The sequence below is a fragment of the Buteo buteo genome, chromosome 27 (assembly GCF_964188355.1).
Source record: "Buteo buteo chromosome 27, bButBut1.hap1.1, whole genome shotgun sequence".
NCBI classification, from domain to species: Eukaryota; Metazoa; Chordata; class Aves; order Accipitriformes; family Accipitridae; genus Buteo; species Buteo buteo.
Genome location: NC_134197.1, coordinates 3,594,978 through 3,613,182, shown reverse-complemented (window position 1 = coordinate 3,613,182; position 18,205 = coordinate 3,594,978). Strand labels below are relative to the sequence as shown.

Here is an 18,205-nt window from a genome sequence, read left to right as displayed (position 1 = left end):
GGGCTTCTTGGGGCCAGGGATAAGTGACCGTGACAAGCTGCCCCACGGGCTGCCAGCCCCAAAAACAGGCGAGGGCTGCCGTCACGGCCCAGGAGGGGGACAGGTTGCTCCAGGTGGGGGGGACAGCAGTACCCTGGGGGTCCAGGCTCAGCTGCATTTGCCAAAGGGAACCCAGGGCCAGGAGGAGGAAGGCTTACCAAAACGTTGCTCTCGCCATGGCCGTAGTCCTGCAGAAATGCACCTTTCCCCAGGTCAGGAGAAGGATTAAATGGTTTCTCGCTGGAGCTGGATGGAGACTTCTCCATCTCCCAGTGCCTTGATTTGCAAGAGAGATGTGTCTCCCATGATGCCAGCGCTGCCCCAGAAACCCACTGCTCTGGCAAATAAAAGTGTATTCTTCAAGGACACCTGATTCATCTTGCAAAGCCCATGTAAAATTTGTCTGTTTTCAGTAATTAGGCCAATTATAGCAAAATGGTATTTGCAGTTCAAGCAAAGGACAGGCTAAAATCTTAACCTGATGCCTTTTCAGTGGTGCCAAAACAAAGTCCAAACAAAGCTCCTTTCCTCTCCCCCTGCATTAAGTAACCAAAGAGCGACATTTTGAAGTGCTCAAACATCAGGTAATGGCTTTTCCTGACACACTTGAAGAGAACCTGACAAACACACAAACAAAGCCTGACCCACTTTAGCAGAATAAGAACTACACCAAGAAAGGGAGCAGGGATTTCAATAAAGTCCCTAATGCAGCCTCATTAGCAAGTCTCTGCTACGTGCATCCAGATAAATTTATCTTGACAAGTCTGTCCTCTGAAGAGAGCAAGCTGTGAAACCCGCACTGTGCCCATGCGCAGGGCAGCGCTGCTCTGGATGCACGAGCACAGGGATGCACGAGCACAGGGATGCACGAGCACGGGGATTCACATGCACACACACAGGGATGCAGGAGCACAGGGACGCGCACACACACACACAGGGATGCAGGAGCACAGGGATGCACACACACACACAGACACAGGGATGCAGGAGCACAGGGATGCACACACACACAGGGATGCATACAGGGATGCACACATATGTGCTGTCCCAATCCATCACCTTCCCAACATGCAGGGTGTGCATCCAGGAGGTCAGGGAAGAAATCCTTGCCTGGGCCAGGCACTGGGCACTGCTTCAGGCTCTTGCAGCATTGCTTCAAGGCCGTGATTGCATATTGAGAGGACAAACGCCGCTGCCTCATGTGTTTCGTGGCACGTGTTTTGTGGCTAACTCATTATTTGTAAATAATGGCAGGGATGTTGCTAAATCACCGTGCTGCAGGTGAGACCCAGCAGGGATTTGGGGCTGGTTTTGCCCAGTGGTAACAAGGGCACTTCCCTCTGCAGGGATAGGTTTCCTCAGGGACACCCCAAATTCACACACCAAGCTCCTGCCTTGCTCCTGCGAGGTGACTTTTACCCCTTTGCACTGGGTGGAAACTGAGGCTGGGAGCGCTCGAGCCTGGCTCCGGGATGAACTGGTGGGACCCTCCGGGGACTGGTGGCTCCCAGGACCCACCATCCCTAGATGCCCCATGGGCACAGCACTTCCCGACAGAGACAGCGAGCTTCAGAGCCACTTGTGCCCAGAGACGGGCCAGGCTGGAGCCTGCGGCTGATCCGGCTGTCTGTTTTCCTGGATCCGTGCTTCTGCGTAGCCGACCTTGCGCAAGAAGCCCTCCGTGTTCCCCTTGCCTGTGCACTAACTTGGTTGCCTCCCCCGGGGTGGCACGCAGCCTGGGCCAGCCTCCGTGTTTGCTCAGCGGTGGGGTGGCATCAGTGAACATCACGAGATCGCCGGACACTCCCTGCGCCCTTGAGTTGTCCCCATTCTCCCCCTGAGGCTTGGTGCACCAAAGCGCTGACCTACATGGCCGGGCCAATGCCCTGCAGCTCCGACACCCAACCCGGAGCGACAAGCAGCTTGGCCAAACCTCTTGTGCCACCTTCTTGTCCACGGCTCTGTCCTGTATGCCAGGTTCCCTGGGAGAGGCAGCGACTCTTCTTGAGGATGGCATGTCCTGGGCCACGGGATGATGGCCCTCCTCCCCATGGCAGCCCCAAGATGGGCCACCGACGAGTTTCCCCAGCAGCCAGTGGCTCTGCCAAAGCACGGTGGGCTCCAGGAGGGACTGGGATGCTTTGGATGCATTTCCCATCAGCACCCCCCAAGAAGCCTGGGACACCAGTGCCCTGAAACGGTCCCTGAATGATACCAGGACTCAAAGGAGGGCAGAGCCTGAGACAAAATTCCCATCTGGTCAAAATTAGGGGGAATCTTGGCCAGGAACCTGAGCAGTTGCAGGATCACAGCCACGACCTAATGAAAAGGTCCAACATTTCTGTGCTGCTGACCACAGCCAAGGGCTGGAGCTGTAATTTCTCATTCCTATCACCCCATCCCAGGTAGCCACAACCCTGACAACACCTTCCCAACTTAGCAATACAGACTTATCCCACCACGGCAGCTTAGCAAGACTTAAATAGAAAATTCAGGCTGCCGATGCAGTGCAGGAGCAGAAGGAAGAGATAAAGTTCAACCTGGTGATAGCCACATAGTAAAACATGGTAACAGAGCTGGTGGCAACAGCACAACAAGCTCCAGATGGTCCGGCAGTGAGAAGCAGAGCCCAGTGAAATGCCAGACCATCAAGATAAAAACATCAAGTCATTGTAAGGAAATGGTGAAAGGCACAGAGTCACCTGGTGCTGAATTAAATAACTGGTGGTAAATCCCTGAAGAGTTACCTTTGGAAGCAGACAAGAGGTGCAATTAGTATAGAAATTACAGAAAGAAGAATAGCATCGGTATCATAAAGGAAACAGGCAATAACAAAAGAGGCTCTGGATACGGATTATTGGATCAGCTGGTTTTTAGGATAATGGGTTAACCAAATGTTTGGGTGAGCAATGAGTGTACATGATGGCTTTAAGATGTGGGAGATCAGATGGTTTGAAGACATTTGCACATTTCAGAAACCGGCTGTCCAGCAAGTGAATTATACAAAAAGCCACAATCAAATGCGAGGAACAGGTCGATCATTTGCACTTCAGGTTTATTACCAAATCCAGGGGGAAATTACTCTTTTCATTCAACACTAAGCATTTTTGTTCATGTTTTAGCTACCTCACTAGGAGTTTTCATAGGTTGCTCATTCAAACCCTTCTGCTGAGGAACTGACAGGGGGTGAAAAAATCCAGACTGAAAATCAGGAAGAACTGCAAACCAACACCAGCTCCACATGAGAACAGCAGATGGTCAGACATACAGCCCTTCCATCCGAGATGGAGACCTTGACAGGACTGAGAAGTGATGTGGATGGGGAAGACCATGTTGTTAGCAATATCTGCTTAGGAACTGCATCACAAGGATGTAACCCAGGTCATTGAACAGTCACCCCATGGGGACAAGGGTCTCACAGCTTGGAGCTCCACGAGGGCAGGTGAAGATTAGGGCACACCAGCACTGCTCCTCACCTGAGGTCAACACTCCTCTGCATGCCCAAAAGTATGTCTTCTCTTCCCTGCCAGACCTGTCAGCTGGGTCTCACCTCTCCCTGCAGTCCTCACCAGGGATATGGACACGCTGTCACAGTACGGACAACAGCTCTACTGTGTCACTCGCATAGGTTGACACTCAAATGGTGACCACACAGTCTCCTCCAACCAATTCACCAGCATCTTCAGTGATGGAGGAGACTGTTGAACCACAACCCTACCACAAAACATCTTTGTTCTCCCCTGGACTTGCCATGAGACATGACAAGCCCCAAATGACAGAGATGGGGCACTTGAGGGAGCTGGAGGATCTGTTCCCACGAGAAAGAGAAGGTGAGAGGCAGGGACAGGGAGGAACCAGACAAAGCTGTGTGTTCCAGCTGCTATGGGAACACATGACCCCAAATGGGAACTGCATGGCACAAAGAAATGCCGATTGGCAGCACTTGAGGTACGGCTGAATGGTATCTGCGTGTTGTCACCTGCTCTAACGACTACCTGACTCAGCCATCAGAGGCAGGCATCCAGCAGCCTAGCAATTAGCCGCCCTCCTCCGTAAAGTCAAGGGGAGAGTTAAAACCAGCACAGTACAGAGGAAAGTGTCCCCCACGGAGCCTGAATCAAGTCTTGCTTTAGAAACAGCCCATAAAAAGTGACAGAAATGAACCTCTTGGCTCAGCCGCATGCAAAGGACGCAGCATCCTGTACCTCCTGCTTGGCTCAGCCAAGGACCATAAATACCACCAGCCTCCGTGCAAGGATCTGCTCAGCGGGACCTGGGCTCCCCCGGGCTCCTTCGCACATTCCAGCATCAGCACCCGAGCTGGGATCTATTCCTGACAGTAGGAACAAAGTGAGCGATTGCATCTGCTATATTTAGAGCAAACAGCCAATACTCCACGTGTTTAAATGGTTACCAGCATTCTCATTTGACATATAAATAGCCTCTGTTTGCTTTTCAAAAGAAATTGGTTTAAAAAAGAGAATTGCCTTCCCAGTCATCCTCAGCCCGCAACTGTTGAGCAGGGGGGCCTATTTCAAATGAAAAATTAAATTATGCATTTTCTCTAAGCCAACCCGGGAAAAAAAACTCATGACTGTGGCTGGTATTATTAGCGCTGTGCTCTTTTGTGTTGATAGAGGGGTTTAAACACAGCGGCAGCAGCTCTGAGGCCATTTGGTGCAGAGGGGCATCGCCCTCCATCTCCCAACCTCCACCACACGCCATCTCCAGCCACCTCTTCCACCCGCAGGTCAGTCACGCCAGAGCCCCATTTCTTCCCCCTCTCCCAGCTTCACAGTGGTCCCAGTCCTGACACCAGATTTCTGTCTTCCTCCAGATTCCTCCAGTTTCCAGCCCAGGCTCTCGGCCAATGCTCCAGCTTGCTTTCCCTCCAACTGATGTCAGCCGTGCTTCCTTCCTCGGGCAGAAAGCCTGGTCCCACGTAAGCATCCGTCTTTAAGGCGTTATGAAGTCCCTATCCCCGTCACTCAGTCCCCTCGACGTATTGTCCCCAGTTGCACTGAAGTCAACTACAGACACCAACTCACGAAAAACCATGGTGGAAAGCTGGGATCTAAAAAAGACAGCGGAACTGTTATCGAAATCCAGAATAAAACTCCTTAACACCGATGTGACGTTAAGAAGCAGGCACTTTGTTTATTGCAGCGCTGGGGACATGGGGGATCACTCCTCCAAAGGCATGTCCAGCTTAACATTAAATTCATCAGTTTTTATAAACTTTTTCTGTCGAGTCATTGTTACATAAGCTCTTTACATAAAAATGCATACTATGCTCACTCTTAAATTTAACCTTTATAATGATTGGTCTTTTGATTATATCACCTTATCAATATTCTTTTTTAGAAACAATCATTGGTCAACTTCAGTTAGCTCTACTGACTGGAATCCTCGATACTCAAATCGAGGTGGGAAGGGTAAGGGGGTTCCCAAGCAGCAAACTGGTGTCCATGACGGTTTCCTTAGTTTCTTGAAACAAAACATAAGAAAACCAGTAAGTTCCTAGTGAAGTTTCTATGGTTAGCTTATTTCAAACTTAACAATACTAAGGCTCCTATGGTCACACATAACACAGTTCCTAAAGGTTCTATGACTACATTTCAAACCTAACACTCCTGTACATTATGCTTCACAATTTTCTATTCCTTAATCAAACCTAACTCTTTTAAATAACCGAATTTTAATTTCTTTATCAGAGTATTTGCAACAGCACCTTGCTGTGGGTGTTGATTTAAGACAATGCAATTTTCCCCCTAAGATTTGGCTCGAAAGGGAGGGACACACGCAGGCTCGGAAGCCACCGCCAGGCCAAGGCGGGATGGTTCCCGGGAACCCTTCTCCGGGGTGCGGGACCCCGCTTTGCCCCGCTCTGTCCTTCCTCCCCCCGACTTGCTGGGGACGGGCGGGGGTCGCAGGGGCACGGCTCAAACCCAGCCCCGGGCCCGGGTCCAGGCCCAGGCCCAGGCCTAGGCCCGAGCTCAGGCCTAGGCCCGAGCTCAGGCCCAGGGCCAAGCTCAGGCCCAGGCCCGGCCTAGGCCCGAGCTCAGGCCCAGGCCCGGCCCAGGCGGGAGCCGGCGGCTGGCGGGGCGGCGCGGCCCAGCTCCGCCCCGCGCCGCTCGGCTCCGTCACTGCGCGGCGCCGCGGTCTCCCTCCGGCCGGGCTCCGCCATGGCTTCGGGGGTTGCCGCCGCCCGCTCCGCCGAGGAGCCGCCGCCGCCGCCGCCGCCGCCCGAACCTCCCGCCGAGCAGAAGCCGCCGCCGCTGCTGCCGCCGCCGCCGCCCGCCCAGGAGGAGTTCTCCTTCCTACCGCTCGTCCACGACATCATCAAATGGTAACGGCGGCCACGGCCGGCACCGGGCCTGCCCCCCTCCCCGCCGGCACCGGGCCTTCCACCCCTCCCCTCCCCGCCCCAATCCCCGGGCATCGCATCGCGGGAGCTGCCCTGCACCGGGGCCGGGCCGGGCACCTCGTCCCTGCTCCAGGCACCCCCCTCTAAGGATGCTGTCTGGGTCTCGGGGTGCCCAACATCCCCAGGGTGCAGGGCAAGGGGGTCCCCCCTCGAACGGTGCTCTCCCACCCCCAGCATCCGCAGACATGCCCTGGATGGGGAGCAGGACAATGGGGTCCCCCCCTTTAACGATGCTTTCTCACCCTCAGCACCCTCAGGGTGCGCTGGACAGGGAGCAGGGCAATGGGATCCCTCTCTAATGTTTTCCAGCCCCCAGCATCCTCAGGGTGCAGAGCAAGGGGGTCCCCCCTCAAACGGTGCTCTTCCACCCCCAGCATCCGCAGGCATGCCCTGGATGGGGAGCAGGACAATGGGGTCCCCCCCTTTAACGATGCTTTCTCACCCTCAGCATCTGCAGGGTGCGCTGGACAGGGAGCGGGGCAATGGGATCCCCCTCTAGTGATGTTTTCCAGCCCCCAGTATCCTCAGGGTGCAGAGCAAGGGGGTCCCCCCTCGAACGGTGCTCTCCCACCCCCAGCATCCTCAGGAATGCCCTGAATGGGGAGCGGAGCTATGGGGTCCCCTCTTTAACGATGCTTTCCCACCCTCAGCATCCTCAGGGTGCGCTGGACAGGGAGCGGGGCAATGGGATCCCCCTCTAGTGATGTTTTCCAGCCCCTAGCATCCCTGGGGTGCCCTGGATGGGGAGCAGGACAATGGGGTCCTCCTCCTAATTATGCTTTCCAACCACCAACATCCTCAGGGTGCCCCAGATGGGTGGCAGGACAATGAGGTCACCCCTCTAGTGATGCTCTCCAACCTCCCAGCATCTCCTTTGCCCTTTTTCTCCTAGCTAGAGTTCCTGGGAAGAGTGTCAGAGGAAGCTGGCACAGCCCCAAGTGCATCTCCGCTCTGAGTCATGCCGGTATCTGGGTGCTGTTTGGGTCAGTCAGGCGGTGCACGTGCTCCCATGGCCCAGGTACACTGCCCCACCATTAACACCCAGGAGCAGGAGCATTGTACTTGCGCTGGGTTATTGCTGCAGATAACTGTACTGTTTGGCTGATAACAGCCTCAGAAAGTACAGGCAGTGCCGGGACAGGAATGCAGCCTGTTTCTGGGGAGTTGTAAAAAGGGGGATGGCTTCTGCAGTGATATGGGTTAAATTGTTCTATTCCCAGTTCAAGATAAGTACTGTAGGGGTAAAAGGGTTCTGAGAACTGTGATGTTTTTGGCCCAGGATAACCCCTTCAGAGATGCTTGTCTGAGATCCCAGTAGGGGCATGGCTCTGCCATGAAAGTCCATCCAGGCAAGCTCCATGCGCTCACCTGGGCACAGTGCGGGGTAAGGCAGAGGGGATGGGAAGCATGAATTCCCTTGTCACTGGCTGTGGGCCTGGCTGCCCTTTCCCTGTGTGCTTATTTAGGAGCTGAAGCTGGTTTGTGTCCTGCTGGTGTTTCACTTGTAGCAAGCATGTCTGAAAGGTGAGCGAAGTTCACCTTTAGTGGCTCTGCAGCCTTACCCGTGGCAAGGAGAGACTGAAAACCTCTGACACGCTGGTCCAGATACAGAACGGATGAGAGAGTGCAAACCCTCTGATTTCCCTCAGCTTCTCTGTTGTGCTGGGGGTGGGCGGTTGCACCTGACCTCCATCCTGCCTGATCTGTCCAGACCACAGAAGTGAGGCTAAGCCCATTTGCCAGGTGCAGGCATGTACATAAGCAAAGTGGGCAGTGGCCATGGGCCGAGACCTCCCAGATTGCTATATGTCACTGAGCAGGTCATGGTGACACACAGATGACAGTCCCGAGGATATCTTGTGTCCTGTCCTGCTGAGCCACTCATTCCCGCTACCCAGCTACCTCCCTCAGCTTCGCACACGGCATTTTCTGGGCAGCTTGAGTAGACGTAGGTACGCTGAACAGTGCTGTAAATGGGTAGGACCACAGAGGCAAGTGGTGGGATGTGTTGCCTCATGTCTCTGACAGATGGCAAATGTATTATCCTATGTGCTGCTAGTCGCAGAGCCCAGCCCTGCTGTTTTGACACTGACTCAGCCGTGAAGACACATCTCCAAGGTGACTCTGTGCTCAGGAGTGAGGATGTATCGCGTAAATTTGCTTACATTCAAGGACACGTGCTCTTTCCTGTTGTTCGGGTCTGGAGAAAGTTTTCCCAAGCAGGGCTTGCTGATATTTTCAACCTTGTACAGCCAAATGGCATCGCTGCTGAGGTCCCAGCTCGTGGCTCCACCGATGGGGGGTTGTGCTGGTGTAATGAAGAACACTGTGCCTTAAGGCAGGTCTTGTGCACAGTCCATCAGCACAGGCTGTGGTTGGACGTGGCGTTGAATCCTGTGTTACCGCAGGCAGCTGCAGTCTCTTCCAACACCTCCTCACCCCTGCCTGTCAATGCCCTCAAAGAAGGAGTCACTTCAGTGGCTTGATCCAGGAGAAAAAGCACCCATCAGAAAAAAAAACCCCACCAAACCTGAAATAATTACCCCTTTAGATCAACCAGCTAGACAGGCAGCCATCAGTTCTCTATGTGTGGGGAAGGGAACAAGACTTGGGGACACCTGGAGCGAAGAGGACGTCCATCTCAAAGCCAGCCTGCAACTATAGTGGATTAAAGGCAGTATCAACCCATCCTTCCCCAGATGTGCCATGGGGTTGTATGTGTGCCTGTATTTTTCCACTGCCGACCTGACCGTGAATGCCTGCATAATGGGGATACATTGTAGTACCAGCTGCAGTTTTATTTAGAAGGGAGTAATGAATATTTTGTTCCAACAGGCTTTTGAAACGAACGGAGACCATCTGGTTAAAAGTTTTGCTCTCAGCCATGTCACGATTCCCCAAAGTTACAATTGAGCACCTCTCTGCCCTGGTCCTGCCAAGCCGATTTATTTTTAGGTCTGGCTATTGAACGGGCTTCGGTTTACAAAGACCATTAGAATCCCACTCTTGTTATTAACAGGCACCCTGGAAGTGGGGACTCGCTTTTGCCTGGAATCGTTAAAACTTCTTGCTGGTGCTAACAAAGCTGCGGTAGATACTAACGAGGGTTTGAGGGCAGACGCTGCCTCAGACAACACTGATCCTTGAAAAACACAGAGCTGGCCGCAGAACCAATTGTGCTGCTCTTAAAAAAAAAAAAAAAAAGCTGTTGCTTCTCTTTTATTAGGTATATATCCCCACAGAGTCATTTTAAAGCTCCAAAGTACCATTTTCTCTGCCATTGGATACCCTCTGATACTTTGGGGAACAGTTTCTATTTTCCACTGTCAAGCTGTTTGACTGCATTGATTTTTTGTCTTACAGCAGCAACAGGTCACGGGTGAGACTGAGATCTTTTTTTCCAGGTGCCTACACACAACATATGTATGTAATCCTGCCTTCCCCAAAGAGAGATATGGGAGTTGAAACAGAGGGAGAATTTAGCCTGCTCCATGGTAATGTTTTAAAGCTGCAGACCAGCTCCTAACCCAATTGATGGGTCCTGAGGCAACTGGATTGTGTGCTGGAAATTAGCAGGAAATCAGTTTGCCCCAGAGGCTACCCAGTCTCTGTATCTATCTGTGTCCATTTTATTGCGATAGGTGAATTAGGTGTGTGTAGGTAGATACCAAGAGCAAAAGTTTCCCACTGGATTCCAGTTTAAGCTCTAGTTGCACTGGAAATGACAGTCGCCCCAGCAGGTTGTTCACTTTCCAATAGGAGAACTGAATAGTGTCTCTGTTTTCTCTTCTCTGCAGCATGGACAAGGACAGCCAGGATGTTCATCAGGTGCTGAATGAGCTCAAGAACAAGTTCCAGGAGATGAGGAAGCTGATCAGCTCCATGCCCGGCATCGGTGTGAGCCCAGAGCAGCAGCAGCAGCAGCTGCAGAACCTGCGGGAGCAGGTCCGGACCAAAAATGAACTGCTGCAGAAGTACAAGAGCCTTTGCATGTTTGAAATCCCCAAGGAGTAGGAAGGGCGCAGGTCTGCTGTCCGCATCCAAGATACCTCTTCTTCTGGATGAACAGGAGAGAAAAAGGTGGCAGAAGTTTACTTTTCTTTCTTCTGTGCTTTTTTGATGGCCTTGCTCTGAAGTTGTGTCTGTGTGGATCGCAGGCATGTGACGCCGAACCAGAACACTGTGTGCTTCACACATGATGATTACAGCAGTACGTTTCCTTTGATCTGCTGTAGGACTGTGCATTTATATATGCATCTCTTCTGTTTTTCTCTTGGGGTGGGGTGGTTGGGGTTTTTTTTACATTCAAGCAAGGTGGAGACATTATATTTTCTCCTCACTAAGGGTCAAAGTACCTGCTGGTTAACTTCAACAACAAAAAGGGGGCATTTTCTGCATTTTTTTTTCACTTAAAACTGGCCAAACATCAAAAGGGAGCGTAAGAGGGAAGGGTGACCTGTTTGGCCCTGCGCCTGGGAGGGGTCTCTGGGGCACTTTCCAGTCTCTGTGTGTCAAAAGAGGAATGATGGCTTTCAATTACTTCTGTATTTCTCTTTCTCTTTTTTTAAACAAGTGATGGTTGTGTCTGAGGTGAGTCAAGTAAAGACTTAAAATTCCAAACTGCCTCTCTTGTGTGTTCACTGAGTGGATGTGGGCTGAGCTGGGGCAGGGCTTTGGCAGCACGGAGGACGTGTGTAGCCTGGACCCAGCTCCTCTGTCTTTACCTCACTTTTTTGGAAGCAGGGTGACTTGGGAGAGCAAAGCAGAGACTGCCAGGGGAATGGATTTCAGTAGGCTTTGGGTGCGTAAATCTCCTTGGGTGAGTGCAGCTTGTAGGCAGTACATTGGGCATCTTGCTCTTTTAAAGCAGAGGAAGGGCAAGCAGAATCAAAACAAAGGACGTAAATGACAAGAGCGTTCAGTTATTCCATCCGTGACACAAGTCAGGCTCAACAGGATGGGTAAGTTCCGCATCTGAAGTGCTCCAGGGGCTTCCCGCAAACACAAGCATTTGAGCGGCTTGAACATTTGCCAGCGGCTGATGGAAAGGTCTTGAATGTTGTCTCGCATTCAGACGGATCCCAGGGCTCCCTGCCCTCTGTTCCCCTGCTGTTAGCTGTAACGGTGGCTGATGACAACCTGGTAAGCAGCACTGCGTCTGGCCAACTAACAGAGATGTGACGGGACCTTGAATCTCACGGTGCTCTGAATTATGCTGAAAGATGGTGCAGGTCAGCAGTGGAAGAGGTAAAAAACCAGCTAGTGAAATACCATCTCCATTGAGAACCAGCGTCCAAGGGCAGGTAGCACTCATGCCTTCAAAAGAAGAGAAGCAAGGTCTATTTGAGTAGGATTTTCCTTTCCTAAACCAAGAGGCAACTAATTCTGCTCGTTGGGAGCTGGGCTGGTTGCGACTCACCTATAGCGTAGAGATTACTCTGTTCCCGCTGGAATGCTCTACTAGTACTTTCTTTGGGAAGGTGCCAGTGTGTAAACTCTGAGTAAAGCAGAACACCAAGATAAACAAAGCACAACGTACGCTCTTTTTATTACTGAAACTTGCCTTTCTGCCAGCCATTCCCTGTCCCAGCTCAATAAATTCTTGTGTCTCATGCCTGGACGGTGGTTTCCGGTTTTTTTGCCAGTTGCTGTTCCTGTGAAATCAGGGCATATGTGAAGCTGGAAGAAACCTGTTTCCAAAGAAATGTCTGGCACTTAGCACAGGAACAAGTTAACTCTGTCAACATGAATCCAAGTTTCAAACGGAACTGAAGCGGTAGATTGCACTTACCCACCTTAGTTTTGTGGCTTCGATAGAATTTTTTGTCATTAATATCTATTAAACGTAGATTTGTTCTGCCACTTGCAGGGGGAATGGGGGCTGAAAATGAAATGAAACAGAAGCTGGAGCCAGGGAGAGCTGTTCTTTGAAGAGCTTTTCCCTTTCCCTTTCACTTCTAGCAATGGTTACTGTGACTTGTTATTAGAAAGAGATTAAAAACCATCAGATGCAAAGGTGACCTTTCAAGCAAAGTACTTCCTTTACTCATATTGCAAAATAAAAACAATATCCCGGATGGGGCACGAATGAATCACTCTCTGTTGACATCATTAAAATGTGCTTAGTTAATCGGGAAAAAGCACAAAATACAATCAGCTCTTTATAACAAAGTGATGTCAGTTTGCTCGGTTACTGTGGTGAATGACATGCCAATGCCTGGAGTGTCATGGGGCTGGCAGGATCGTCACTTGGCGTTAGTGAAGTGAGGAAAGAGTCCTGGCTCGATGACCCGTTTGAGTAACTAACTCTCTGCGTGGCCCCTCGTTACCCCGTGTGGCAAGAAATTGGCTGCTTGCAGAGGCGGAAACCTTTGCACTGGGAGTCGGAGAAAATGGGGTAATAAAGGGATTGAGTCGAGAGGCTGTTTTTAGCACCTCGGAGTTGGGCTTAGGTCTTGGTTTAACAGGATTTGGTTTTGCTATAGGGCAGGGCGAGGAAGCAAAGGCAAACCTGCAGATGTCGTTTTAAAAAGATTTTATTAATTTGTAGAAAAAATAAAACATCAAGTTTCACCCACAGTAGAAACACTTGAAGATTTTTTTGTTCATGTCAATGACTAACAATACCTACATAAAGTGCCTATTATTTTATTTAAAAAACCCTTCCCGCTCCCCCCACCCTCCCCAAATCTTGTAAATCAGACAAGACAAATGTAAACAAGAGTCATTTTTTTGGTCCATCAGGGCTGTAACTCTGCAATGTCTTTGCAACAGCTTAGGAGTGTCTTCTGCACGTGTTTTGCAAACACAGACGAACACACAACACAGAGCCGGAGTCCGTGCACAGCTTCTCAAGTTAAAAAAACAAACAAACAAACAAACAACAAAAAACAAGCCCAAAGCCCCAAGCAGGCACTGGCAGGCCTCTGCCCTCCCTCCTGAAGGCAGTGCCTGAGGCTGGGTGGTTTGGGAGGGAAAGAAACGCCAAACTCCGTGCCCTCCACACTCATCCTCCCACCTGGCCGCCCAGCAGCTCACCCTTTCCCCATCTCTCTGCCCGGAGGAGGCTGGTCCCAGCAACACCCCCCTTCTCCCCTCCAAAGCCTCCCCCTTCGCATCCCTCGCTCCCAAAATTCACCCCTGGGGAGGGAGCCGATGAAAGCAATCCCTCGGGAGGAGGGAGGCTGGGGAAGAGGTGACCCCCTCTCTGTCCCGGGTGGCTGCCTGCCCAACCTCCTGCCTGCCCAAAGTCAATTTGGAAATGAGCATCTTTCCCCCCTCCCTTCTTTCCTTCCTTCCTTCCCGTCGCAGGGCGAGCGGGGGCTCCTAGCTGATCACGCAGCGGTCCTTCTCCTTGCCATGCCCGCCGCCGATGGCTTTCTCCCGGATATACATGAGGTCGCTGTGGACGCTGGGTCGCCGGGCGAAGGGGGCCACGATGCCGTACGCCTCCTCCGTGCTGCCCCGGCCCCCCTCTTTCAGCAGCTTTTTGCCTTTCAGCGCCTTCTTATGCAGGATATCGCAGTACTGGACCGAGACCTTGCGGTGCAGGTCGGGGCTCATCTCGCTGGGCAGTTTGGCCATGGCGAAGAGCGCCTGGAACATCTGGTCCAGGCTGCTGTTCTTCTTGGCCGAGATTTCGAAGTAGGCGCATTTTTTGGGGTCCCCTCCCACCAGCTCCTCGATCTCCTGGGGTTGCACCTCTCGGTAAAAGTCCCGGTCGCCCTTGTTGCCACAGATGACCAGGGGCACCTCTATGTTCTCCTTGGTTTTGTTCTTCAGGCACGACTTGGTCTCCAGGATTTGCTGCTTCAGGCGCTGCACCTCCTCAAAGGAGTCCCGGTTGTCCAGGCTGAACACGAGGATGAACACGTCTCCTGGGGACAAAGAGGGACCGTGAGATGGCTGCAGGAACGGGGACACGCAGAGACCTGCTGCCTAAGTCATAGAGAGACTCGGGGAGGGAAGGACTGGGCAGCATCTGGGTCCGGCATCCTCCTGTCCACCCCGTGCAGGGAGCAAAGTCGCCCACCCCACGCACACACAAAATCCCACCTCCCTCCTCCCGGGACTGGAAAAACATCCCCAAATTGGGCAGGAACACCTGAGATCTAGCAAAGGACCCCCCCCCCCCCTTCCTCCTGGCGCTCCCCAGCCAAGTACCTGTGAGGATGGAGAGACGACGCATGGCTGGGAAGGGGTGGTTGCCCGACGTGTCCAGGATGTCGAGCTGGTAGACCTCACCGCGGATGCTGTAGAACTTGCGGTGGAAGTCCTCGATGGTGGGCGTGTATTGCTCCTCGAAGCGGCCGGTGAGGAAGCGCGAGACGATGGCCGTCTTGCCCACCTTGGAGGAGCCCAGGATGACCATGCGGTAGCAGTTCTTGGCGGGGATGCTCAGCTCGGCCTCGCTGGGACACATCTTCTTGATCATCGCTGCCAGTTTCATTGAAGCCGGCGAAAGCGCGGCTGGCGCCGAGAGGGACGAGGAAGAGGAGGGCGAGGAAGGCGATGTGTCAAGCTCCGGCTGCTCAAGCCCCTCTCCCCTCGCAGGAAAGGGCCGCCGTGAGCTCTGCACGGTCGCCGCCGCCGCCGCGTTATATGGAGGAGGCAGCGACCGCCCCTCGGCGCGTCACGGCCCGGGGCGGCGGCGGCGGCGGCGGCGGCGGCTGAGTCAGTGCGCGGCTCCGCGCCCGGCCCGTTCCCCCCCGGCTCCGCACTCCCGGTCCCGTTTGCAAAGCCGATCCCTTTGCAAGCTCAGCCCAGGAATTCGGGGCTTTCCGTCTGTCCCCGTTCGCGATCCGGGCTGGCTTCCCGGAGTTTTGCAACCGGCTCGGGGTTCCCGGGGGTCCCGCACACCCTACAGCGGGGGTCCGACCCCCCCCTTACCCTAAGCGGGACCCCTTTGCCGACCGCCCTGCCCGGGCTCAGTTACCCGGGGCAGGGGTGGGGGGGGGGGGGTACAGGGCTTTCCCAGCCCCGCTCCCCGACGTCCTTTTACTCCGCTTTTACACTCGCTCTGGGTGCAAAAACGGGTGTGCGGCCCCCCCGCCCGGCAGAAAAAAAAAAAACAAAAACAAACCCAAAACAAAAAAAACAACCTTTACGGCGGTTCCTCCGCGATTCGGGGCAGGGGAGAGGCGCAGCGAGAAATCTCCCTCCCCTCTCCCGCTGCCCCCGACCCCCCAGCCCCGACCCCCCAGCCCCGGGACTCCGAGCGCGTTGCAGCTCCGAGTCCCCCCGCTAGGGGGCAGGCAAGGGCGCGGCAGGCAGCGCGCGCCGCGCGGGCAGGGCGGGCAGGGCGGGCAGGGCGGGCAGGGGCACCCGCGGTACTGCCCCGGGTAGGGCTGGGCGAAGCTCAACCTGGGGAGATGAGCAGCAGCCCAGGGCTCTGCAGCCCCTGGGGGGCTGCCAGGAGGAGGAGGAGGAGGAGGAAGGATGCTCGGAGGGATGCAGGCGCAGCGCAAGGCAGCAGGGATGCTCCCGAGGAGGGCAGGGGGCTTGAATCTGGCCGGGTGTTGTGTTGGGGGGGTTTTGCTGGAGCTGGGTGTGAGGGACACCCAAGGCGGCGTGCCCCCACCCCGGACAGAGCAGGGCTGTAGCGTTGCTTGGCTGACCCAGCATCTCGCTGAGCAGCCGGGCAATAGTCCTTGGGGAAATGGGAGCGTTGGTGGTGTTGAGGGATTTCTGTGCCATCCACGAGTGAGGGACGGGGCCCAGGAAAAGCCAAATTCCTCTTTCACATCAGGCTGATGAGAAGGTCTGACTTAAAAACACCTGTGAGGATCTATTACCAAAAAAACTTAGCGAAAGGTGATGCTTAAATAACATTCAGGATAGCAGAAGCTTCACCTACAACACCGAGAGGGACCTCGGGGACAGCTAGAACACACGAATGTGCGGAGCGCGGTGCATTTCATCAGCACCACTTGAGAAATGGCTGCTGCTGAGCTTTTCATCTCCCCCGAGTGTGGTCACACACTTGGACATTAATTTAAACGCTATCCAAAGGTTTACGGAGAAATTGCAGTTGTCTGCAGGGTGGGAGGGAGTAGCGATTTAAACAGCCCCTTGCAGCCCCATCCCTGCCTGCAAGGAAACATCCTGCCCGGCAGCAGAGGCACAAGGACACTTTAGGGAGAGAAAGTGGGACAGTTTCCCATGTTTATTGATCTGTGTGCCAGACAGCGAAGAGGTTTAATAGCCGATTACAGAGCACAAATTTATCACCCCAAAATAACAAAAAGATCATTAAATTGAAGAGGTTGATGGAAAACAACGAGGGGAATAGGAAGTGCCAACCTCTGGGGAACAGACAAATCAAATATCTCGATTTGGTTGGACTAGATGACCTTTAAAGGTCCCTTCCAACCCAAACTATTCTATGATTCTATGATTGGTGTTTATTGCTAACCATACAACTATTAATAGTGCCAGGAATGGGTAAAAATAGCCTGCTTGAAGCCTTCTCTTAGGTTAACAGGCTTCAGTAATGGAAAATCCATTTGCTCCCTCCAAAAGGCTCTTTGGTGACAGCAAAGGCAGAGCACACCACGAGGCAGATGTGCCGCCGGGGTCCCAAGGGCTCAGCTCAGGGGTGTGGGGTGCAACCAGAGCCACCCTACCAGGGACCCCTTGGGATCAAGGACAGGGATCCCGGGCGGGTGGAAGAGATGTGATGGCTGCAGGAGCTCCTGGGGAGAGGACGTGGGCACTGCCTGCGCTGTGCCAGAGCCCAGCTCCTCGCAGAGTCACGCAGAGCCCGAGAGGAGCATTACAAGGCATTAGGCTGAGTCCCCCAAGATCATCTAGAAACTCATCTCCTGGTGAAGCAGAGCACGTTTGCTGGGAGACAGCTGCCAGTGATTGATGATAAAGGAACCACCTCGCTGCGAGGCAAAAGCCTTCCCACGGTTATGACTCTGTTAAAAATCACTACCTATTTCTGACCTGACTGCAAATAGCCCGAGTCTTGAACAGGGGCAGGTAAAATAGCATTTTGCCCCACGGCTGCCATACCACCTGCGCAGAGTTTGATCTTGCCATTTGTGGGGTGTTTTGCTCCTTGCCCAGTTTTGGAGGATACAAGCTCTTTGCTCGCTCACACAGCAGCTTGGTACAGCAAGAGCCGCAGGCAGGTTGCTGTGCATAAAACCCAGCGACTGCAGACACCTTTAATGGAATCAAACATCTTCGGCACAGATCAGTCCCCGGTTTCTTGCTATTTCTTTCCCTATTTGCTCCCTCCTGGGTTTACCAGCCACCTGCCAACGAACAAAACCTGCCCGGCTGCTGTGAGCAAGTGGCTGAAGAAAGAAAATTCCACGAAAGTCACACAAACATCCCAGCAACAGAACATGCGGCTCCCCAGGGTCTGGCTTGGACGAAATGTGCAAGCAGCAAAATAGAGCTCGCAGCAGCACCAGCCTCTGCAAAAATGTAGGAAGCAAAATGTACCAGGAGGCAGAAGCGTGCATCGCGCTACCCAGCCCAGGGACAGGCGAGTGGGGGGATACTCGGAAAAGAATGATTACATCAGAACATGACTTTGATTTCTGTGTGCTGCAGAGCCGGGAAGTATCATCACCCCAGGGTCGAGCCGGCCTCGGTTCCCGGCTGCGTCCTACGGGTCTAAGTGGTGAAAAGTCAAGACTGGAACAGCCGTTTGTGCCTTTCCCACCCCAGCACACGCAGACCCCAGGGCGTCTCCCAGGCCACGGACAGGACCACATCCAACAT

The 18,205-nt window shown here is 53.4% G+C and overlaps 2 protein-coding genes across 3 annotated transcripts; one reads left to right on the top strand and one right to left on the bottom strand.

The window, feature by feature from the left end:
- Window positions 1-6,122: 6,122 nt before the first annotated feature.
- On the top strand, window positions 6,123-11,086 carry MED9 (mediator complex subunit 9). The gene is made up of 2 exons (XM_075058515.1): window positions 6,123-6,388; window positions 10,264-11,086. The coding sequence occupies exons 1-2, from the start codon at window positions 6,225-6,227 to the stop codon at window positions 10,478-10,480; spliced, it is 381 nt and encodes a 126-aa protein (XP_074914616.1). The 5' UTR covers window positions 6,123-6,224; the 3' UTR covers window positions 10,481-11,086.
- A 1,902-nt stretch (window positions 11,087-12,988) lies between these two features.
- RASD1 (ras related dexamethasone induced 1) lies at window positions 12,989-15,034 on the bottom strand. Of its 2 annotated transcripts, XM_075058307.1 has the most exons (3): window positions 14,630-15,034; window positions 14,569-14,577; window positions 12,989-14,260 (listed from the first exon to the last, which is right to left on the bottom strand). In XM_075058307.1, the coding sequence occupies exons 1-3, from the start codon at window positions 14,913-14,915 to the stop codon at window positions 13,974-13,976; spliced, it is 582 nt and encodes a 193-aa protein (XP_074914408.1). In that variant the 5' UTR covers window positions 14,916-15,034; the 3' UTR covers window positions 12,989-13,973. The 2 variants fall into 2 exon arrangements, with proteins under 2 accessions (XP_074914408.1, XP_074914407.1); XM_075058306.1 differs by lacking the exon at window positions 14,569-14,577 and having other exon boundaries at window positions 12,989-14,343.
- Window positions 15,035-18,205: the final 3,171 nt, after the last annotated feature.